The 24129-nt window shown below is 39.6% G+C and overlaps 2 protein-coding genes across 6 annotated transcripts in view; one reads left to right on the top strand and one right to left on the bottom strand.

The window, feature by feature from the left end:
- The first annotated feature begins 97 nt into the window (after positions 1-97).
- On the top strand, positions 98-4758 carry NOL7 (nucleolar protein 7). Its single transcript, XM_082045968.1, has 8 exons — positions 98-290; positions 404-464; positions 1029-1087; positions 1324-1355; positions 2583-2670; positions 3324-3445; positions 3520-3597; positions 4341-4758. The coding sequence occupies exons 1-8, from the start codon at positions 127-129 to the stop codon at positions 4412-4414; spliced, it is 678 nt and encodes a 225-aa protein (XP_081902094.1). The 5' UTR covers positions 98-126; the 3' UTR covers positions 4415-4758.
- Positions 4759-5060: 302 nt separating this feature from the next.
- Positions 5061-24129, bottom strand: part of RANBP9 (RAN binding protein 9) — a 40344-nt gene continuing 21275 nt past the window's right edge. The window contains exons 4-14 of one of the 5 annotated variants that reach the window (XM_082045964.1): positions 22377-22544; positions 18904-18926; positions 16706-16890; positions 15781-15893; positions 14447-14555; positions 12894-13084; positions 11417-11564; positions 9559-9680; positions 7213-7361; positions 6431-6542; positions 5061-6017 (exon numbers count right to left, since the gene is read on the bottom strand). In XM_082045964.1, coding sequence (XP_081902090.1) covers positions 5887-6017; positions 6431-6542; positions 7213-7361; positions 9559-9680; positions 11417-11564; positions 12894-13084; positions 14447-14555; positions 15781-15893; positions 16706-16890; positions 18904-18926; positions 22377-22544 — 1451 coding nt within the window. In that variant the 3' untranslated portion in view covers positions 5061-5886. Of the gene's footprint in view, positions 6018-6430; positions 6543-7212; positions 7365-9512; positions 9681-11416; positions 11565-12893; positions 13085-14446; positions 14556-15780; positions 15894-16705; positions 16891-18903; positions 18927-22376; positions 22545-24129 lie in introns of those variants that run through there. The other 4 variants (XM_082045965.1, XM_082045966.1, XM_082045963.1 and 1 more) reach the window with 4 other exon arrangements.

Raw genomic sequence — 24129 nt, 5'->3', positions numbered from 1 at the left:
GCCGTCATGGCGGGGCGGGGCGTCTTCACGAAGCGGGGGTGTGGTTGCTGGGGCGCGCATGCGCGCTGGCGGCGGAAGTCAGGGAGCGCTTCCGGGACGGGGCTCCAGGAGGGCAGCACGGGGGCCATGGCGCGGCGGAGAAAGGCGGCGGCCGCGGGAAAGCGCGGGCCGCCCGCCGCGCTGCTCAGCCCGGCTTCCTCGGAGGACGAGGCGCCGGAGGAGGTGTCCTTTGGCGTGGCGAGGGAGGCGGCCGAGACCGAGCGGAAGCTCGTGGGGGAGGCGGCCCGGAGGTACGGACATTAACCCCTGCAAAAGCCACCCGTGCGCGGCGCTTCCCCCCCCACACCCCTTCCCGCTTCCCCGTCCTCAGGCGGCGCTGACGGCGCCTCCCGCCTCCCCGCAGGCACCGGGAGCTGCTGAAGGAGAAGCGGCGGCGGCGGCAGGAGCTGTTCGCGGAGCAGAAGGTACGGCGGCCCCCGCTCCCCGTTCGCACCCCGCGCCGGGCGGGCCGTGCCCCCACAGAATCACAGAATGTGAGGGATTGGAAGGGACCTCGAAAGATCATCTAGTCCAGTCCCTCCACCGGAGCAGGAACACCCAGATGAGGTTACACAGGAAGGTGTCCAGGCACGTTTTGAATGTCTCCGGAGAAGGAGACTCCACAACCCTCCTGGGCAGCCTGTTCCAGTGCTCTGTCACCATCACTGAGAAGAAGTTTTTCTCAAATTTAAGTGGAACCTCCTGTGTTCCAGGTTGCATCCATTAACCCTTGTCCTACCACTAGTTGTCACCGAGAAGAGCCTGGCTCCGTTCTCATGACACTCACCCTTTACATATTTATAAACATTAATGGGGTCACCCCTCAGTCTCCTCCAAGCTGAAGAGACCCAGCTCCCTCAGCCTTTCCTCATAAGGGAGATGCTCCACTCCCTTCTTCATCTTTGTGGCTCTGCGCTGGACTCTCTCCAGCAGTTCCCTGTCCTTTCTGAACTGAGGAGCCCGCCCCGCTAACTGCGCTCTCCCTGCAGAGGCGGAAGCTGCTTCCCGAAGCCGTGCTGCAGGAGCTGGCCGCCGCGCCGCCAGAACGGTGAGGGGGACACGGGGGGTGGGGAGAGGTGGTTCCAGAAGCGCTGCCTGTGGCAGTGTGGCCCCATCGGGTCCTGGCATTGGGAGATTACGGGGGGAAACGGGACTCTTGGTTCTGCTCAGTGTCTCACCGAGGTGGCTGGGGAGTTACTGCCATGCGAGCCATAGTGGCTGTGGGTGAATGCAGGGAGTGCATGCACTGGAAGGGTAACCTTTTGCCTTTTCCTTCCTCTACAGAGCCGAGGAACAAGCTGCAGCTGCGAACACAGGTACACCACAGCTGGCTTCTCTGGCACAGTGCTCGTCCTGCTACCTCAGCGTTCCGTCTCTGTGCTAGGGCTGCAGGGGGAAGTGCTTTGGTACAGAGACCTTTTGCAAGTGTGAAACAGGCTGAACAGATTGTCTGTTGCCAAGGAAAAATACCCGAGGGAGGGTCTGAAGCTGCATTTAATCTGATTTCTGGGTCTTTTACAAAAGTGTTTTGCTGTACAATGATTTCAGTTAGAATAGCCCAACATTTTTAAGGAAATAATGGGCAAGTGTTATAATAGAAAAAGCTCCTTCTTACTAGAGGAAGATTAATAGCATTTGCTTAAGTTACAAAGGCTATTTCTGTACACAGTTGTTAATTGCCTTAATACTTTACATATCATACTAGGATTTAATAGCATCTGTAAAAAAAAAAAAGGTGGCTTTTTTCAAATTCTGAACTACAAAATGAAGAGTATTCATGACTGCTGTTTTCTGGCCCCCTTCATCTGCATTTCAAAGTCCCTTACAAAAAAAATGTTTGTGTTTTTGTTTTTTTTTAAAACAGTTGTCTGATCCATACATCACATAATTATATAGCCAGCTGACATAACAGCTACTTTTTCTTCCTTTTATTATTGTTTTTTTAGAAAAATCTGTTGTTGGCATAGAAAAGAGATGAGCTCAGGATAGGACAAGGGATAATGGTTTTAAAGTAAAGGAGTGAAGATTCAGGCTAGACATGAGGAATAAGTGGTTTACAATGAGGGTGGCGAAACACTGGCCCAGGTTGCCCAGAGAGGTGGTAGATGCCCCATCCCTGGAGACATTCCAGGCCAGGCTGGATGGGGCTCTGAGCAACCTGATCTGGTTGAAGATGCCCCTGCTCATTGCAGGGGATTGGACTAGATGAGCTTTGAAGGTCCCTTCCAACCCAAACCATGCTAATGATTCTTTGAGTTCTTGGTCTCCATGTATCTGGTGGTGAGAACAAATCCGAGGCTGGCTTCCCCTTTGCATGTTACTCGTAGCTGTTGTGTAGCACTGGAGTTTTGTCCGGTGATGAAGCCTGTTCTGTGGTATTGATGCCAAGGAAGGGGAAGGCTGGCCAGGGGTACTTGGGGTAGTTCCTCCAAGGTGTGCTTTTTCTCTACTTGCTAACAGCCTTTCTATGTGGGCAACACTTTCTAGCTCTTGATTTATAATGTTTGGGAATTTTTTTCTGTTTTCTATTAAATTTACTTTAGGTGAACTCTGTGGAGGTGGGGCTGCAAAGCAGAGCGAAGGCAAAGCCCAAAGGCTGGTGAAGAAAGATGTGCGAAGGAAGGGTGGCAGGTGCGCTGGGAGAAGCAGAGGCAGGGGCTCTATTGCCATGTGGTGACACTGCTGCTACTTCTGCCTGGGGAGGGGGCACCACGGAAGCTGTTCTGTCACTGGGTGGCTGTACTCTCCGCTTGATGTTCCCTGTCCTTCCTCTGATTGAAAGCGTATTTATGTGCTGTAAGCACCTTTAGTATGCTTCTGATATGGCATACTTGTAATATATATATATATATATATAAAATCTATAATATAAATAATTTTTAAGTTAATTGGTATGAGATAACTGAGCGGCCATAAGCACAGCAGAAGACATTCTGTTATCTATCTCTGCAGATCTTGCTGTGGAGCTCTGAGTTCCTGCATTCAGGTTTTTGTTTGGTTGGTTTTGTTTTTTTCCCCCTTTGTTTCTCTGCCACTGATGTGTGCAGTAGGCTCTGGTAGGACTAGTTCCAGACTCCCAAGGAATTCCTCAGGGCATAAAAAGGTACAGGATGACAGATTGAGAGCCTTGGTCCAGTTTTTAATACGCTACAAAACTTGGCTGAGCATCAGAAACCAGCACCAGCTTCTGTTGTGCTCAAGCAGCAAAGCACTGACGTTTGTCTATTGTTCTGAGTTCTGTTACTACACTACAGGTATTTACATCACTGTATTTAACTAACTAGGTCAAAAAGAAACTATGTGGCTGTGCGCTTAAAAGATCAGACTTTGGAAGGCCTCCACCAAAAGCTCGCCCGAGACTTTTTAAGCACTCATCTCTACGGACCAGGCACCAACCGGGTAGGGGGTAAGCAGTTTTCCATAGGTGGGTCTGCATCAGGATGTGTTAAACTTTGTAATTAACACTCATCTCTATTTCAGCAAATGAATTTTTTTCCCTTGAAAATAAGAAAAACCCAGTTAGAAAAGCTGCAGTTCAGTTTGTGGACAGATCTTGGGGTGAGTACATAAAGTAGGTACTGCTTTAAACCACATTATGCATACAGTTGTTTGGGTTTGTTTTAAATAAAACTTTCCCATGGTAGAGGGCTGTGACTTGCTCCATTCTCCCTCGAAGAACCTGACAGTAAGGGAAGGGCTGTGGAACACTACAGCCTGATTGGGTATGAGAAGGGTATATGAGACCCAACTTGAAAAAATTACCTCCTTTTTTGATACATTAAGAAACAGCATCTGGGCCTAGAGCCATGTTTGCTTGCCAAAATAAATACTTTACTAATTGTTTCAGCCTGCAGCCTCTGAGCCCTTGGAAGTAATTTCAGATGTGTGTGAAACTTAAAGCAGGGATGCCAGGATCCCAGAACTTGTGTCTTGAATACAGGGGAATGGTGCCTGTTTCTCCTTATAAAAGTGACATTACAGAAAGGAATGGGGACAGCCACACAAACACCCTCTCTGGGGCTCTTGGATACTAGAAGCCAAAGTTACTGATACTCAGTGGGCAGCATCCACTTTTCAGTTGTGCTTCACAAGTGCTGCTCTACCCCCCCACTTTTGGAAGAGGATTGGCACAAGTTGGTACCCAGCCAGTGAAAAGCACCTTGTGTATGTGAAATACAATAGAAAGTTTATCAGCTTTCCAGTCAGTTCTGTTCTGAAATGCTGCAGTAATCAAAGGATTGCTGCTTCTTGAGTAGATGGGCTAAGGAAATCGTAATTTTCTTCTTTTTTTGGTGTTTAAGGGCAAGAAAAGAAGCTAAAGGCAGCAAGGTTTAAACAACGTTGGCTTGCAACACAGATTAAAAAGCAAGTATGAAGACAGCTTTTTCAGAAGATGCAATTAAGAACTTCTACTGTGTCTCTCCACACAAAGGTGTTTGTTTTTTTTTCCCCCCCACTGCTCCATCACTGCTGCTCTTTCAGATCTAGGCAACAGCCACCAGCAGGCACTACCCTTCAGCAAGCTGTGCCTGAACTGACTGTGCTGTTCTCTTCCCTCCCCCTTTCAGGAGAGGTGAGAGAATCTAAAAACCAGCTGGGCCAGGGTAGTGACTGTGTATCCTTAATACTGTTTGAGAACAGCTGGTGTTCTGGCCAGGCTGGTAGAGCTGCCCCCATGAGGCAGCTGCTTTGCAGGCAATAAAGATTAACAGTGTTGTACTTACTGTTCTGGAAGCCGCATTTCTTACAGCAATCAATTATTCCTGCTTTTCCAGTTACTAGCATCACTGAGGCAAGACTTGCTTTCTGCAAGAACACAGTCAACCTTTCCCTTTTGACAAGCTGGCTGCTGCAGTGCTCTGAGGCAGGCAAGTGGCATCCCTGGTTCAACTGGCCACTTGGCTGCTGAATTTGTAGGTTTCCCTGAGAACCAGTGTTCTAGGATAGAGCTCTAGAGCCCAGAAACTGTAGCATACAAGTCCATGCTACCATGTATGTAGAAGTAAGTTTTTAATGGCTGGTTAATTATTATATCACTACATTTTATTGCAATATAGTACTATTTGAAGCACTTTTAAAAATGCAAGGTGTACAAAGATTAAATTAAGACTGTAAATTGACTAAATATTTGGTTTTTATATAAATAGGTCATAACCACACTGTGTTGACATGTAATACTGTTATAATACAACAGTTAAACTGGTGAGTCTACACAACAGAAGCTGTCTGTAGTTAAACAAGGAAACAAAATTGAAAAGACCATGTTAAAACAAAAAAAACTACTAAGATCAACAGGTTGGGATTGTAAGTAGCAACAAACATATTCACTCAGCTCCTGAGTAATTCAAGTTTTACAGTACACATTAAAAAATATCATTTCTTCCCATCAACACTATATATCCAAACCATCAGGTGTTTATGCATTTTGCAAATTACACTGATTGAACTATGTAACAATGGGGGTGGAGGTTGGCAAGTCATCCTGCTTTGACATTGACATCACCCACATGCTAAATAGATCCAGGTTTTCTAGTCCGTCCCACCACAAGGTAGCAGGATTTTTGGTTTGTTTTGGACAATCGTTCAAAGGATTGGTTCTTGTCAGTTTGGATGTCTGACATTATCAGTGATATTTTCAACTCTTAGCTGTCTAAGAGGTCTGAAGATGGAAATTTTCTCCTAACACTAAGTTAGAAATCATTTGCATCATGCTGTAAACTAGGAAGCAACATAAAGCGACAGACTTGTCCTTAGTACATAATTAAAATTCCAAATTCCAGTCAGCAGAGCTGGACTACTTTCCATGTTGAATATGCCACAACACCTTTCAGATCTTCAAATGCATAGCTAGTGTAGGTAGTCTTCCACTGTGGCGAACGCGCAGGATCCGATTCCTGATCGAGCCATCAATCCTAGACACTGTGATGCTTGTCCCATCGCTAGGGCAAGTGGTGGTTGCTTTGGCAGATTGTGAGTCTCTGGAAAAGAATTGTGGCGGCAGTTAAATAACTGATTAATGTCACAGCAATGCACTGAACACTTACATTTTAAGCTTGTTTAAAAACATGTTTGAAATTCCTGTATTTACTTGCAAAGTTTGCTCTTAGAGCAAGACAGAACAGGACAAACCAAGTGATTTTGAAATTCCCTGCACAGCACCGTTACTAACAGGCCCATTTTTGCTTTGAACAACAAAAAAAGATGCTGACATCTGTTACATTACCATGCCCCCTACACCACCCCTCTCTCTTTTAGTAAAAACTAGAGCGTACCATAACATTGCTATGCTCCGTTAGTGACACAGCCAGCCCAGTCCTGAGTGCAGCAAATGATGTGAGCAGCAGTGCTACCTGACTAGAATGAAAGGAGAAAGCCCCCAGGCTTTACCCACCTAGTATTGCACTATTCAGTACAGAGCACACAGGTTCTCTTTGTATCGGGTCAAGCTGGTTTCCGACAGGGCTGCTCCAGGGATCGGAATATGCAAGTAAACTGAATGCATCCTACAGAAAGATGAAGTTTATTACATCTCACAGCTATATTCCACTAGTGAAAACTAGGACTATTTTCATCACCTGTTTGGACTCCGAATCACAAAGGTGATTGGCTGTGTCCATCAATACAAAATGATAAAAAGAAACTGTAACAGGAATTGTTCCATTTTGAGCAAGCAGAACAACAAAAGTTGGCAGTATTTTAATAAGTGATGGGGAAAGATGAAACAGACCGAAAATTGCATGCAGTTAGTCTTCAGTAAGGGAATCCTTTTCCAGAGCAGTCTCAAATCAAGGTAAACTAATTAACACACAAGAATACTACAGAGAGCACATTTCAGGCATCTGGATCAATTATCTTTGCAGTTCATTTATCATTAGAGCTGAAAACAGCATTTCAATTCAAGAGGCCAAACTGCACAGTCAGAAATGAGATGGAGGGAAGTGCTAAATTAATCTCTGGTTTTAATTGTATTACAGCATGCAATTATCTTCCCTGTGAACGTGCTACACAGACAAGACAGGAGACAGTGCTACACCACAGCTGATTAGAGCACTGCTCTCAGATCAAAAAAAAATTGCTAAAGCTACAGCAGGGCAGTATTTCGACACAGTGTGCTGGGGACACAGTTTCTGCTGGGCAGCACAGTTAACACCACAATTTCAAGAGGAAACATACCTTCAGCATTTTCTTATTTGCTGTGTTTTTGCCACATTCTCTTCTTAGTTGCTCACTCATTGCTTGCAATTCTCTTCCGAAATGGATCATTCTTTCAATAGCCGCTTGGCTGCCACCACATAGCTGACGTCTTAACTGGCTTGAATCTACTTCTGCAAAAATGATATCGTCATCACCACTGCTAACAGAGCTGGCAATAACAATCTACGGATCTAGAGAACCCACTGATTTCACTCAAAAGACATCTGCCTTCCCAGAGAGAAAGTACATTGGGCCAGAGACCTCAGCACAATGTGCTCCTATACTGAGCGCTGTTCAGTTGCTCCTTTATAAACATAGAGACTTAGCTAACTAACAGCAAAGGCTGCCCACACACACCGTTTATTTTGCAATGGTTAATTTTTAACTAACTAGATGATAAGCCAAGTTTTACCCTAAAATTTGATGGGAGTTTAAAATGAGTAACAACAATTAAGCCCACAGTTCTACTTTTTCAGTTCTTTGCCACTGCACTTCTTAAGATGCACCAAATCCAGAACAGCTAATAGAGGGTAAAAAACACTCAACTTCCCAAACAGCCATGATGGATGTTCCTACAAAATGATCATTTTGACTGTTTGGACTCCTTGTAGAATAAATTATTTTAAAGATTTGGACATTCCAGGCTTCTTTTGTAATCAAGCAGAGCACTACAACAGATTTATTTAATGTTTGCTACAATATTACCCCATAGTAAGGATTTTAAGCGTTATTAATGTAGCTTATGAACAGGACATCAATGCTTGACTTCTCTGAAAGTTCTGCCTTTTTAAAATTTACAACTAAAGCAATCTTAAAAAGAAGCATTTATCCATTCTTTGCCTTATTAAGTTTTGAATCAGACCTTGATTACAAAACCACTCTTCCTTCTGATTTTAACATTGCTACCCAGTGATATATTTTGACCACTATGACAAACAAGGATTTGTAAGTGGCTGCTTTACTTCTTTTTTTTCTTAGATGTGAGCATATCACCTGTGGAAAAAATCTACCTACATAGCTGTATGTACACAGCACTAAGGGGAATATATAAATATTCTGAAAAGCAAAAAAACACCAAACTCCAACTGTGATGTGTAATCAATGTAGGTTGCGGAGCCACATTTCCTTTTTACAAAGGTGAAGCACCCACAGGTCCTCAAGCAGTGGTGTTTGCTATCTGCTGCCCAACCTACGACATCACTTTCCAAAGGCAGAAAACAACTACGATTAAAAAAAAACGCCACACACCCTAACTCTGTGCCCTGTGCAGCTGCTTCACGAGTGTCACAGCAAGCCTCCACGGAGAAGGTTGCAAGAGTGTAAAGAAGCATTTTGTCTTTTCTGTCACAGAAATGAGGCCTTGTTGTTATCCAGTTTCAAAGCACGATGCAGGGAAATGGCCTGGAAATGTGAATCTGCCCCCTCCAGGGCTGTAACAGAATTATATTTGCTTTTCAACAGTTATGTAGTATTTACCAGCAAAGCTGCATGATTGGCAGCAGCAGCACATGCCCTCAGAACTGTGAAGCATTCACAGGTACCTGTATGTACTACTGCATTCTGAAAGTTCACTAGCATTGTCCCGAGTTTCATGTTTCATTTAAACTACCTATTCACTGATGTCTGGTTAAAGCAATTGTTTGAGAATGCAGTTAGCACCACAACTGACAGAGTAAACAGCATCTTGTTATGGTGTGCTGGCGATCAGAAGGCATTTAAATACTCATTTGTCACTAATGACAACAGTTACGACTGAGTATAAAGCAGGTTAAGTCAAACAAAGTTATTTTTTTAGACCGCAACCACGTAAGACAGGCTATTTTTTTGGTGGAAAACATTTGTGGGTTGTTTGTTTGTGTGTGTGGTGTGTGTTTGTTGCTTTTGTTTTAACATCTCAGTTCCCAAACACAGCCCTTTTCTTTACCACTTAATATTAGCACTTTGCATTCTTCAATATGAGCGATTTGGAATTTCTACTCTTACTGTCGAGTGCAAAGATGCCATCAGAACCATGAATGGTAAGAGGACCAGGAAAAGAGGGAGAAGCCATCTGCCAACCCTAACCCAGGCGTGCTACACAACAGGATGTTTCTTCTCAAAGGTACTGTCTTAGAAATTGATGTTTCCCCTGTTCTCAAACTGATATTGGACCACCTGAATCAGTGATTATAAGATTCACATCTAATAACAGCAAAAACAAACAAAAGAAAAAAAAAGTTAAGATTTGAGCTAATATCCCTAATTTTCAAGTTGGGAAGCATTGCAAGTAAAAACATAACCTTGTTGCCATCACTTAATAAAAATGTAAGAAATATCACTGCAGACCCATTTCTGTGTCACATTCTTCCATTTCGTGATCATGTTTAGAACTACCATTTAGGAAGCCATTGGATGAAGTCTCAGCAACCCCATTGGAGTAGTGATCTGTTTCCATGTCTACATCATTGCTGAAAAGAGAGTAATAAATAAAAGTTTTATGCATATTTAAGTACGTAGGGGTTATCTTCTTCACAACTTCAGCACAATACCTCCTCATCTTGGCTACTGAAAAGCTACTTTTAAATATTACCAAGTTAGACCACAGCTCTTTCTGTAGCAACTGGCAGTGCCAGAGCACCAGTGAAATCTTAAGGCTCTCTCAGCTAACATTAGCATTCAGTAAAATTACATGTGTCCGCCACTATTCCAGAATAAGTAGTACAACACTTACTAAAAACACACCAAAAAGTTCTTACCTTGTTCATGTATCTGTACATACATAGCGCTCGAGAAAATGCATTGAGAAAATACACAATTCCCCCCCCCCCTTTTTTTTTTAAAACACAGTTAACTCAATACAGAGCCTACTTTGAGAATATTGTATTCAGGTAAATAATTATTTTTAAAAAAAAGCCCCGATCTCTCATTTACTGTTGGTAGAATGACAGGGAAAAAGAAGAAAAACCCGAAGCAAATACTGAATAAGCCAGGACACTGAAGAGATGTTCACAGCCAGATTCAGAGCGTACAGCTCCTCACCATACTTTGCTTACAGCAGGTCACAGAAACACTTTTAGAAAACGCCAGCATGGTTTTGGGACTGAGCTTTGCCGACAGTTACATCCTAGCCCGTTCACCATGGAGAATGACAACCTAAAACCTCTCTCAAGACCAAAAAGATGCAATTTAAAAGTTTAATATCTTGCTTCTAAGCAATGAAAAATACCCAGCTTCCTTTGAGGAAGAAAGGCAAAAGGCCGCTCTGACTGGGCAACACTGCAGCCAAGGAACTGTCTTCCTCCTGTGAAAAATCTGCAAGCTGCCTGGACACTGCCAGGCTTTTTTGGCAGAAGAAATTGCTGACACAAACAAAAATTGTGAAACTAAAAGGTAAATTGTTACTCTTTATTTTTTTCCCCCCAGTCATCACTATCCAACTGGAACAGTCTTTGTTATCGCCACCGCATCACCACATCGTAGTTGGCAATTTTGGGAATCCAGCTTGGGCAGTACACATCAACTTAAGTTCTGCTGCATCTGTGCAACCCAGAGCTTAGTATTTACTGGTTATGAATAACCATATTAACCCTCGTTAATGTATCTATTGTAATTCTCCAAATTGAATGTGTTTGCACAAGTGATGGACTGGAGTAGGCAAACAATTCTTGTGTGCCCAACAGAAGGCAGCGCACATTTCATATCACACAGAATCATAGAATGTTAAGGACTGGAAGGGACCTCAAAAGAATATGCGTCTCAATTGTGTTTACTTTGCAGATACTGCAAAGTAAAGAGAGTATTTGGAAAACTTTTCATTACCTACATGCAGCATGCTTAAATCAATGTCAGTGGTTTAAATTAAAATCCCAAGTGCCAGAGAGCTAGTTAATCTTCACAACTTCAAAAGTGACCATAAAGAGCTATAAGAAAGGCAATTTATTTTTGTCCATTGCATTTCTTTAGCCAAACAGGAGGAAAGCGTCTATTGAGCTTGAGAAGTTAAAACAAAACCAAAGCACGCTAGAGCGATCACAAGCTGTTGGGCCCTTGCCCTCTTTTAACTGTCCTTGGGAAAAAAAAAAAAAAAAAAAAAGAGAGAAAAAAAAAATCACATAAAATGCCACTGAATCTCTGGAAAAAAAAAACAAAGCACATGCACAATACAAGCCTTAATGTAAGTTAGAAGCATCTGAAGTTTATTCACCTGGAATAGCTGTTAACCTGCTGTGATCTTGATACATTTATGTTGTTGAGCTCTGGTACATTCAAGCTGGTGGTCGTGTGTTTATTGTGACAATAAGACTGATGTGCTTTATTTGATATTACTCCATTACTGCAACTACTTTCAAACCCTGTAAGAAAGTTTTAATAATTGTAATAATCTACAAACTTACTTGCAAGTATAGATTTCCAAAAGTGAAATAAGCATAGTTTAATTGTTCCTGGTCAGTAGACAGCAGATTTGCCAAACAAATAAACTTATAAACAAATATTTAGCCTCTGTGTTTCACATATTCAAACCTTTAAAGCTTCTACAGTGCAGAAATTAAGCATTATTTAACAAGTACCAACACATATGTGAGAAGGTTTTTCATTTGTATTTATACACCAGTAAAACAGAAAACTGCATGAGTAGAATAATTTCTTAGAACTGATACATTGTTCCTGAAAGATTTGAAAATCTTTTCTAGGCCACTGTAACCACGCTGGATGGAAGCAGACATGCATTTTACTAATTCCTAATCACATAATTCTTTCAATAAATGCACAGTAAAATTCAGTGCTGGAAATACTTTACATGTTGCTACACTTAAATACAACCTCCCTCCTTCCCCATATAATTATTTTAATTGTTAATATTGTGCTCTGCTAAATAAAGTTACACCCTGCTGTGAAATTGTGATGTCTGGCTAAAATGTCATTCTGACCCTTCCAACATAAAATCAAGAAACTACTAGTCCTGAAGAACAAGCAGACAATCTGAGAGGATCTCCACTCACACCCATGACAGCAGAGTCTTGACACAGAGGGAAGAAAAGAGAAGCTGCTGCTTTTCCAAGGGCAGCAGGACTCTGGTGGCCAGGCTACACTGGCTTCCTGCTCAATGTCACCAAGAAGCAGCTTTATCACGACCTAGGTGCTCTCAGAACCACTTCAACTCTGCAGACTGAAATGTGGCTGCCAGCAGAAAGTCTTTTACATAACTCCACCACCCAGCTCCCGGTATTTCCTATGCAAGAGCAGCTGTTCCAACTATTTCATGAACAGCATAGGAAGTGGATTGTATAGACCACTTAACTGGATTTAAACCACCTTGCCCAAGCCATAAATTATCATCAAAAGGATAACAGAAATTTGCATCATAACCTTCCACTTCCTGGAAGCAAGCATTTCTTAGAAATCAGTGGCAACCTACTTTGCAAACCCTTAGTAAAACCAAGAGCACATACAAAAAAAAATATTTTATTCTATTTATACACTTCCCATTTCCCCAGTGACTGAGAATCACATATTTTAATTATTAAAACTACACTTTTATACAAAGCATTCAGCATCAATTCTTAATTAAAACAAATTGTTAGTCTGTATTTTTAACTTCTCCCGTTACTTAATTCTACCAAAGAAATCTACTTGGTTTGGTATTTCCAAATCTATGTGGTGCATCCTTCACATCAACTTACCAGAAAAGTGTGTGCTGCTCCCTTTGCCTGTTGCCAAATTGTGAATATTCATTCCATGGCTGGGACTCATGCTAGGACTACTGAATGAGCGTGGGCTAACAGGGTAACTGTCTTGAGATTTTGGACTGTGGCCTCCCAAACACCGCACTTCGCTGTCTGTACCATTCACCATCTCTATAAACTGGCGCACCCTAAACGAAAGGCAAAAAAGTTAAGCTAATAAAACAACTAACACATTTCAATTTACCAATGATAGCAATGATTTAATTTTAGTGCTAAATAGACAAAAAGTCTGACTCAACAAAATGCTGGATGTCAGTAATCCAATCATTAATAAGCTCTGGAGAGGGAGGAGAACAGGAACCCTATCCTTTGAGGACAGACTTTGGCAATAAGTCCTCAAAGTTTAGAGAACTAAATTGTATTTTCTTGTTTTAACTGTTTTGCTTTATTGGCAGGGGCAAGGTTATTTCCTGAGGATATGTCGTTACGTTGTCCTGTCTGTCATTTCTCTCAAAGTAAATGAGAACATAGTTCTGATCCTCTGGAACAGTAAGCATTAGGTGGCAACTTTTAACATTAAACATTTGCACAGGAAACAGTTTGAAAAGCAAGCTCATATACAAACCTTCTCTTTAGAGGCTGTTGCTCTTTGTCGATTTTACTTTAGATAAGGAGGCTTTACTACAGACTTTAAGGAAGCTCAGAACTACTGCTTTATGGTTTATGCTTGGATAGCCTCAATAGAACAAGCAAAATTTAGAAAGACACATTGAGGAAAAGATAACATAAGCTGACGTTATTGAGTGAAGCTTTTCACCAAAATATTTGCATTTTGTGAATTGTGTGGCAAGTCTGCAGTACTAGCACATGAATTCTGTTCAGCACTTGAGCATGACAGACTTCAAACACATTCCAAGTTACTTAACCGAACATAAAAATTGAAGTGCTTTGTTCTCATAGGAGATAACAGATTTTTTTTTCCGCATTCAAACACTACAACGTGATACAAAATTCTGGAGGATCAGTGTGGCTGGCAACTAAAAATGCCAGAACGAAGGTGAATATTGTGTGCCTGGGAAGCCAAGAGAACTCTTTGGGATTATGGAATTTCCACAGTAGTAGCCAGGGGTTTCAAGTAAAGTGACAAGGAGTGAAACAGCTCATTTAAACTGGTCTTTAAAGTCAGTCACCCGCTTGGAGGAGGAGACAAACTCTTAACTTTCTTGAATATGACACTGTATCAGTTTACATTTTAAGTTTTACTTGACACCCAATTTGAATAAAATTGATTTGAAAAACTACAAAACTTAGTTCCAGAGAACAAGTCTACAGTGAGATGTGAAATATGCTGCAAAACAAGACCTTGATGACAAAATCTAGTTAAACATGTAGCAAATAATACAGCATAAAAACGTGAACTATATACATTTTCTAAAAAATGCTGCTTAACTTTGTTTAAAATTCTGTGAAAGCTTTAAATGAGTAACTGTCTTGTCTCAGAAGGTACTGTGTCATCTATAAACACACATCTGTATAATTTGAAGACTCACTTTAATGCAAATAAGAGATTAGGATTTCTTTCTAGTAAACTTGGATACAACTGTTGTGTTGTTTCAATGGCTTCTCCCATTCTTCCTGCTAAAACCAATTTCTGAATTCCTGTTCACCAAAAAACAAATAAGAGATTAGGATTTTTTTCTAGTAAACTTGGATACAGCTGTTATGTTGTTTTCAATGGGTTCTCCATTCATCCTGCCAAAAGCAATTTCTGAATTTCTGTTCACCAAAACCAACATCAGTTAAATGAACAGCTTACAGATGAATACATGTAAATTCATGATTAAAAGACACTGCAACTATCAATCAGCAAGATTTTTTTCCTCTTAGAAAAAACTTTGTAAAGAAAGATCATGCTTCCGTGTGAGTTCAATAGAAAAATTTAAGAACTGCACTCTACCTATATATATATATCTAAATGAGTACTCAATATTTTTATTTATTGCCAACGTACAATTACCTTGTACTCAGATTGCTCATTTAGAGGTAGATTAAGATTGCAGGCACTCTTCTGCAATTTCTTTCTCATTTTTGTACCTTTATAAATAAGCACATACCAAACTATCATCACCCAAGAACATCCAAATTGCATCCCACCTCCCACACGTTCAATTTTGACTAAGCAGAAGAAAATTTAGGTGCTCTTATTTAAAACACATACTTCCTGCCAGGTTACAGCTGACTACATCTTTCCACAACAGTCTGTCTTTATTGGTGCTTCTGTTGCGGTAACCTGGCACAAGTTGCAAACAGCCCAACAAATGGGTCATTTTTCAAGCAGAGCAGTTTCCCTGTGTGGTGTTTCATGCAGTCACACAAACACTTGTGTTCATACAGCAGGGATTTAAATGAACAGGGAAGGCACAGCTTAACCAGGCTACCAAGCAGCACTGCCACAGCGAGTTAGAACTGAACTGCTGTTAGTTTTCCTTGTCCGCTTCCCCCTCACATCTGTAAGCAGGAAAACTCACAGTGGAGATAAATGTCTAATTGTTTGTGAAGACTAAGTTTTATATTCCTGTTTGTGACTGACCATTAGCTCTCACAAACGAGATATTACCTACATTTGTTTAAGACAGACCAAAATTTCCCATTCAAAAGAAAGCAACAGGTGATTTCCACATTCTGCTACATCAAACAAGTTCCAAAGCGTTAGTGCAGAAGTTCATCTTAACCAGCTGTTCTTACATACGTAACTTTACATGACAGCAAAGAACTATACTAGGGAATAGTGCTGAAAGGAAATTCTACAAAGATGCTTAAGAGAAAGTTTTATGTAATATTTAAGGGAGGAAAAAGAGGATGTAACATGCTTTCCAAGGCTTACTTTGTCTATTTTTAATGGAAGCTAATTCTTCTAGCACAGTCTGGTCTGTGGATCTGGCGAATGCCTCTGCTGTTGCACAGTATCCATGGTGAACTAAGTAAGATGACACCATTCTAAAAACAAACAAAAACACAACCCAGAAACACTCATCAAATACAGGTAAGAAACCAAGAACTTATTGAATGTAAACCCCCTTTTATTAAATAAAGGGACTTAGAGGAAATTAAAGAATTCTACTTGAAAGTCATAAATTTCTGCACAAATCAGACTAAAGTAATTCAACTTGGGAATCAGTGTCTTCTTCAAAACACTGTACAGAAAAAAAACAACTAAAAATACTTGTATTATTTTATTATTATGAATTTTCATAAAAATGATTCATCATTCAAAGGTAGGCTCATTGACAACACTACCTGCTACTAAGTTTCTCTTATTGCTCATTACATACACTGAAGTGAAATTTTTGCACACTAAGTTTTTGTTTTCACTAAAGAAATAAAAAATCCAAAGCTGCAACCACCATTTTTCCAAGTGAGACAATTAACAAGCCACAACTTAACCTGGCATGCTGAAAGGCTGAGAACACAAAGGGAAATTTCCGGAGCTCAAAGTATTAAAAACTGCCCATTATGGCCACAGCAATTTTTCTAAACTCCTCAACAAACATTAGAAAGGTCAAATTGGAATGGAAGACTTACACTCATCATTATAAACTCTTAAGTAATAATGTGGACAACTCTTCCCCCAAGCATCTATTCACGCTCAATTTTATACATATTTATCAAACTTATGTCAACAAATTTGTATTAGTTTTTAATACTATCTGTAATTTTTTGCACAAGTCAATAGTTACAATATTTTAAAACCTCTGAAATAATGCAATTATTAACATCTTTTTTAAATGAACAATATTCAAAAATCTTACTTCTGAATCATTGTTTGCCACTCTCCTTCACGATCTCCTATTGGAAATCTGTCAATCTGTGCTTGAATTTTGGTTCTCCATTCTCTCATATAGTCTTCAATGTCAAATACAAATGGATGTTGTCCAAAATTAGCATCCACAACCTCTCCTGGTGTTTGAAGCCCTACTGTGGGATACAAGTTTGGCTGCAAGAAATTTTTTAATTAGTTTTTTTCTGCTTTTTCTGAAGTCCCGACTTTTTTTTCTCATCTCTGTTTTATCCCCAATGCTACTAGTAGTGTGAACCAGCAAATAACTCCTGGACAGATAATCCAGAGGTAAAGCAATTTCTACCAATCCAGCAATACAATGACTGATTATTTTTCATTTCCAGTGGTCATAATTCTTTTTATTTTGAAATAAGAAAGCCTTACTGATCATTCCTTTCTATTCAGAAAAATGCACTTTTAAAACTGTGCTAAACTTTACAACTTTTTGATTCCAATTTTACAAGATAATCAATACCAATTTTTAAATGATTTTTAAACACCAGGATTAAAGTTTCTTTTAAGAAGAGAACAAAAATTAAACTTACAAAGTGAGTCATTTTCCTTTTGGGGTGAAATACTTAAAACATCGCTGAATTTTAGTGGTAAGAACTGACAGGATAGAGAACTCATTAGCCTCAAAGTCCAAGTGTAGCGCCTAAAAAGAACTGTAACAGTGCATTGAAGTTCTCATGAATTCCTGGACTTCTATCTAGAAAAAGACTTTAAAGCATTTATTGTTGTCTCTGTTTTATTTTCTGCTTAGAGATTAGGTCTCCATGCAAATCTGAAATATGCCAAATATGAGGAAAATAATATCTGCCTACTGGGATTAAAGTAACTTTCTTAAATGTACCTAGCATCTCAGCAATGGCAGTGCAATCCCTTGGGGTTTTGGGTGGGTAGTGTTTTGTTGTTGTTGTTTGTGGGGTTTTGTTTGTTTTTAATTTATAAATACACCTACATCATATTTACACTGCAATCGATGGTCATATGGTATAATGGTATGCTGATCTATGGAAGTATATGCTAAATAAATTAAAGCAATCAAAAAGAAGTTATCAACATGGAGGTCAGTAGGAACACTGAGGCCTGGTGAAATGAAAGCAAAATACTCTGGTTGTTTAAATCATGCCCAAGTGGATCGTGCCCTTCTCTCCCCCCACTCCCCTCTTTTTTTTTTAAATAAAGACTGCTCATAGTGTCACCTAGTCTAGACTAATCAAGTCTCAAATCTGTTCATGAGATCAAAACAATTGATTCTAATGAGGAGGGGTCCAGCTTTAAACTTCATATGACAGTGTCAGTTCTCCTGTGCTGGCAGTGTGTGCTCGCGAGCAGCCCTACTGGCACCTCACACATTCAGAACAGCATTAGGGGCTTCCTACACAAAGTACCCAACCCTGTGGTGGGGCTGGGTTACCAACTTCATTTTTCCTTAATATCTGCCCTTGCCTGCTAAGGCCATATCAAATGAAGTAGCTGGCCAGAAGGAAATGCGTCACACGTTGCACCCTAACCCAGTTAGATCAGAAATGAAGTGGATGAGGGGAAAAAAAAAAAAAAGCAAACAACAAATAAGTGCAGTATCATGCCTGTACCAGTAGCATAGGAAACACATTTATAACAGTTTTAAGGAAAGTTCATTTTAATTTAGCAAAAAGTTTCAAGGATTAAGATACCTGCAGCTTTCTTTAAAAAGAGAAAATATTATGATACCTTTGATCTTATGAACAATATAGAGAAAGATTTTGAAAATCAGGCATCAAGCATGAGTTACAGTGACCACGTCTTAAGTAGCTGGCCTTTCTAAAAATGACACACAACTGTGTACATACATGTGTACTCACATGCACAATGCTGGTGTTTAAGGTAGCTTTGACTTTGTATACAAGGCCCGTATATGTCAAAGAAAGTATGTAGTAACTACCGGTATATATTATTTTCTGCTAAACTTGCATTAGAATGCCTCAACGTTAAGAACCTGAAAAGGAAAACTGTGAGGACTTTTTGATTCAAGTCATCACTGACATGATGATGAGAAATATCTTGATATCAAATTGGTTAATGAGATTATAATTCTATTTCCAAGAAGCATAAGGTAAATGCAAGTTACATTTGAAACATCTGTTTAATACACATGAAAGCTGTTTGAAAATGCACTTATCTTACCGGTAAATCTGTGAAAGCGATGCCTGTAACGAAGAGAAAAATCAAGATTAATTTCCACATGTCTGGGTTCTAGCCTCACTTTTTCAAGTGTATCATTATATATTCAGAAAGCTCACCCAAATAATCTCAAAAATATTAAGTATGGTGACATCCATAATGCTTAGGTACAACTAATGCACTTGAGTAACAAAGGGAAATATTTGGCAAAAAGTAATTTTTATTCTATTTGCCCTCAATTTTTCAAAATGGGGCTTAAGATTTAGCAAACATCATACAGATATGCAGATTAAAAACTATGAAAATTCTGGCTATAAATTAACAGGAAGAGTAAGAATATATGAAGATATTTTTTATTTGCATGTCTTAATTCTGACATGCCAAGAAAGATTTAACAGTGTCTTTTCTTGTTTGTTATTACTTTACTTTATTAGTTGGCATTCTCTTTACATGAGCAGCATGTGCCTCTAATAGTCCAAACCAGTCTGGTAAATGCTTCACTCTAATCTCCACCAAGGTGCTTTGTTTTGGTTTTCAAAGAGTAGCTTAATAGCTTGTTATATAATCACAAGCATCCAGCTACCCGTAAGACCGAGGCAGTGATTTTGATGTCTCAGGATTAGAGAAAAATCTGACCTGTATACACTTCAGGACCTTCAAGCTATTATTTGTCTGGGGCAGGGGGAAGCTTTGAGTTAAAAAATAAATATCAGGAAATCTCCTTCTGACAGACAAATGGTAACAGCATTTCATAATTTCCTTTATTGTTGCAAGTATTTATTCATTTTTTCTTTTAAGTGCATAATGATTTGAATCCATTTATCCTTTCAAACTCTTATCTGTTTTGTATTTCTGCCTTTTCAAATTTAAGATGAAAATAAAGCTTTTTAACTTTTTGCCCTAAATTCCACCTGTGCTTTCCATCTCTGCTCTTCACCAAGACTGCAAGTCTCAAGAGCATCTGGATTCCTTACTCACACCTTTGATACAAAGGAATGTCATATAGAGTGAATCTCAAAGCTATCATTTTATTTATTACCTGTTCACACCCTAACTTACTTCTAAGATATTACAACTTTCTCTGTTTAGCACAGTTTGACATATAACTCAACCTCTTCCAAAATAACCATGGCAGTAGGCAAGACAGATAAATGATGGCTGAGTGACATTAGGCATTAGGGTTATTTCTAAGGTTTGGGGTTTTTTGTTTTGTTTTGGGTTTTTTGTGTGTGTTTTTTTGTTTGGTTGGTTTGTTTGTTGGGGGGGGGGGTGTTGCGTTGGGTTTTTATGTGTGTGTGGTTTTCTTTTTTTCCTTTTTTTGGGGGGAGGTGGGGTGGGGTGTGTCTTTGTTTGTTGTTTTTTCAGCCCACGATTGACAGAATCACAGAATTGACTGGGTTGGAAAAGACCTCAGAGATCATCGAGTCCAACCCTTGGTCCAACTCTAGTCCGTTTACTAGATCATGGCACTAAGTGCCATGTCCAATCTGAGTTTAAAAACCTCCAGGGACGGCGAGTCCACCACCTCCCTGGGCAGGCCATTCCAATGCCTGACTACTCTCTCTGTAAAGAATTTCTTTCTAATATCCAGCCTTGCATGAACAATTGCTTAGTCCTTTTTGTAGCACCAAATCTGAGGCTGAGCCAGAGATTTCCAATACTCCAGTACATCTGTGGCCCAGAAAAGAAACACAAATGTCCTCCAAGTCACGACTGTATAGGAATTCTGGACAACCAGCAGCAGCAACAACTCAGCACGACAGCCAAGACTTCTAATTTCTTCTTCCCCTGAACACAGAATCAATTTTCCTCTGTCAGAAATCCAAGCTAGCAAAGCCCATGACAGCAGAACAGTTGTCAGGTTTCCTTCTGAAATCCATGAAGTGTTTGTCAGACTCTGTCTATGATAAATCACATTTTACTAGCCTCTCCTCACCTATGACATTCTGTTCTCTTTACACAGATTTTAATCGCTTGGAGTGTTGTTTCACAGTTGACCTAATCCAGTCTGCTTTAAGACTTTAAGAAAGTGAAAGTTCTGCTCCTCTCTTAGGTCTTCCAAGCATGTGACCATAAGGGCAGTCAGAAAACCAGTGTCTCTTCGGTTGATCAACAATCTGATCCAACTTACCCGCAAGCACACTGTTACTAATTCCAAAGAGGGAATATCGCAACATCACCCTTCTCAACCTTAACCTAGTTAAAGATTAGGGTAAAACAACATAAGCCTGTTATCTTCCTTTTTGACATATACCATGAAACAGGGCCAAAAGAAAAAACTACACAGTGCACGGTTTAAGTGTCCCACTGTCACAGGTGTCAAAGTATTAAGTCTAGGTGCATAGACTCATTCAATTCAGAAGAAACATTAAATCATGACAGAATAGAATCACAGAAGTGATTACTTGTAATTAACCTCTGGAGGCACCTAAGCCCTGCTCTGAGTAGAGGGGCAGGACAACTCCAAAGTTTGGTCTCTTTGCTCAGGGCCTGAGAAAACAGACAGTCCTATTCTGAGACAAGGAGAAGAATTTAAACCATGTCCTTCCCCTTACTGCCTTCCAAACCTTCCTCATGTTTGGCAATGTGAGAAAATAGAACAGACACTTCAAGAGTCCCTATCTCAATAGCCTCTTATTTAATTTCAAGCTAGCCTCTCTTTTCCTTATCACATTTCTACCCAAGACAAAAACCTTATTTTTTCTTTCTGAGCTTTATCCCTTGAAACTTTCTACTCCCCTCAGCACAATTCCGAGATCTCTCCCCAAGCCCGTGGTCTCTCCTTAATTCATCTTCCTGCATTAAGATATTTTTCTTCTTTCTTTACGCTCTGTATCTTTGCTCATTAAATTGCATTAAGTAACTGAATTATTACATGTATTGCATCAAAAATTTTAACTCTACCCCTCCTGCCATCTTCAAACTCAAAAATAGTCTTGCAGTGTTGCATAATGCTAAAATTTACCATGAGGATTTAATGGACTTAATTTTAACACAACTTGTATAATTCATAGTTTAAACCTAACTATGCATGACTCCAGCCTGGGAGTCCAAAAGACACTGCTCTCCAACATATGTCCTAAATATTGCCCCTATGATGTAAGGTTTTAGTGAAGGTTAGGTGTCCCTCATATGGTAGCAATGAATTTTAGCTACATCCACCCTCAATTTCTCTAGTTCTCTTACATCTATTACCTTATGTTATAAACATTAAGTATTATTTGTGGACTTAGTAGCAAAGTTCATAAATGCCAGTCCTATGGAATGAGATGCTGTGAAAAATCCTTCCAAATTCACAAAGAACGTTAGTGCAAGTGGTGCACAAGAAATTAATCTTCCCAATCCTTTAATTAATTCATAGATTATGAGACTGTCCAAAGGATTATTCAAACACTTTGCTCCTGACATGAATATTTTCAGATTTAAAACAGACTTATAGACATAAAGTTATCATTAAAGATAACGTTTCTCCATACCCAAGCTGTGGCCATTCTTTGTGTAGAAGCAGGTATTATTGATAAGGTTGACACAACAACCAATGACATCACCCGTAGTAAATGTTGGACCGTAGGGTTGTCCAGTTCCAGAGGAACAAAACGAATGTCCATCATCTCCATGGTAACCATACGAATGTTTATCCCAACCTAGAGAACAAAAGCATTTGCAATTAATTAGTTTCCTTTTTTATGAAATAATGGAAAGACTATGCAAAGTTAGTATATTCTGAACAGGTTAATACAATTAATTACCATGCCCAGCTTTCTGATCTCTAAGATTTCTTATCTAACTAACAAATCTGTTTAATTTTAAAAATAACAACTTCTTTTATCAAAATGGCTAAACAGGTAATTCCATTTGTAGTACATAACAGGCAACACAAATTCAAATAACACATTTTTCTCTTTAAGTGAACACGAAAAATTATTGACATCCAAAATATTATGAGCTACGATGCTGAAATTTGAAAAGCTACATGCAGATCTGACATGTCCCAATAAACCAGCGAAGATTCTCCTGTTCTCGCTTTCATCTTGCAAAACTATTGCTACCATATGTCATAATCAAATTCTTCCTGGCTAAAACCCAAAACGCGTCTCTGGGGAAACACATTTCTGCTCCTGGTTATTCTCAATGACTATGCAGCAGCAACCAGTCTCTGCAAAACAGAACCTCCAGCCTACAGTGTCACTAGCTTTGCTGCCCCTAAAAATAAATTTTTAAAAAATTATCACAACAGGTGAAAGCCAGCCAGCAGGCAGGCAAATCATTATGTATGCAAACAGAGTGCTAATTCTGCAGGTGAAGCAGCTGTAGAACCAGTTAAGAAGCTTCATGTTTTTACAGTACAATTAAATTAACAGCAAGCAATTTTAGTCTGAACTCATTTAAAAATACCTGTCCACACACTCTGCAATTCAATACTAAACAAAAATACACAGAAAAGGAGTAAACTTTCAGGCACCACAAAATCTTCATAATAGATCTATTAAATGTATATTCAAAATAATATAAATAATGATCTTTTAACACAAATTGCCAAATTTCATGTATATGTATGTGCACATTCTGACTCTAGGAATTTATACTGACAACTCAAATTATTTTTAAACACTAAAAGGTTGTGGATTTATTCTCCTTCTTTCTGACTGCTGCAGAACAGGTTAATTTGAAATTATCTTCCATATTTAGGCCCTTAATCTGTATAACCGCCACATTAAGCATCTCTCAGTAAATTAACCCAAATTCCTGCAGCTACATTGATTAGTAGTATCTTTGATAATTATTTGCAATGCACCCTAAATCATACTCAAAGTAAACTTAATGCCACCCACTAATAATCCATCACCCTTAGCTGGGCTCACAGTGTAACCTGTACTTGCTGTCATTGTAAGGATCTCTACCAGGACATTTGTGTGAGAAAGCAGCAATGCAAAAGACACAGAATACAGATATTCTAAGGTCAATTCAGCATTTTATATTTGGTTAACAGTAATAATTTTTTTAAAAAATCTGTTTGTTTGTTTTGTTTTTGTGGTGGGATCTTGTTTTGGTTAGGTTTTTTTGGTGGTTTGTGTTTGTTTGGTTTGGTTTTGTTTTCCATTTAGAGATCTATTAAAAAAACCCAACACATACACACACACACTCAAAACTTCTGTAAATACTACAGAGAGATACTGCAGGCAATTGTTAACAAGACTGTTCCTGGACCATGCAGGTCAATGGAACAGC

Source organism: Streptopelia decaocto (genome assembly GCF_964273445.1).
Source record: "Streptopelia decaocto genome assembly, chromosome: 2".
Taxonomy (NCBI): domain Eukaryota; kingdom Metazoa; phylum Chordata; class Aves; order Columbiformes; family Columbidae; genus Streptopelia; species Streptopelia decaocto.
This window is presented reverse-complemented; position numbering and strand designations above follow the sequence as displayed.

Coding starts and splice junctions, on each gene's coding strand:
- NOL7 (XM_082045968.1), top strand. CDS start 127: ATGGCGCGGCGGAGAAAGGCGGCGGCCGCGGGAAAGCGCGGGCCGCCC. Junction 291..403: donor GTGGGGGAGGCGGCCCGGAG/GTACGGACATTA, acceptor GCCTCCCCGCAG/GCACCGGGAGCTGCTGAAGG. Junction 3,598..4,340: donor GTTTGTGGACAGATCTTGGG/GTGAGTACATAA, acceptor TTGGTGTTTAAG/GGCAAGAAAAGAAGCTAAAG.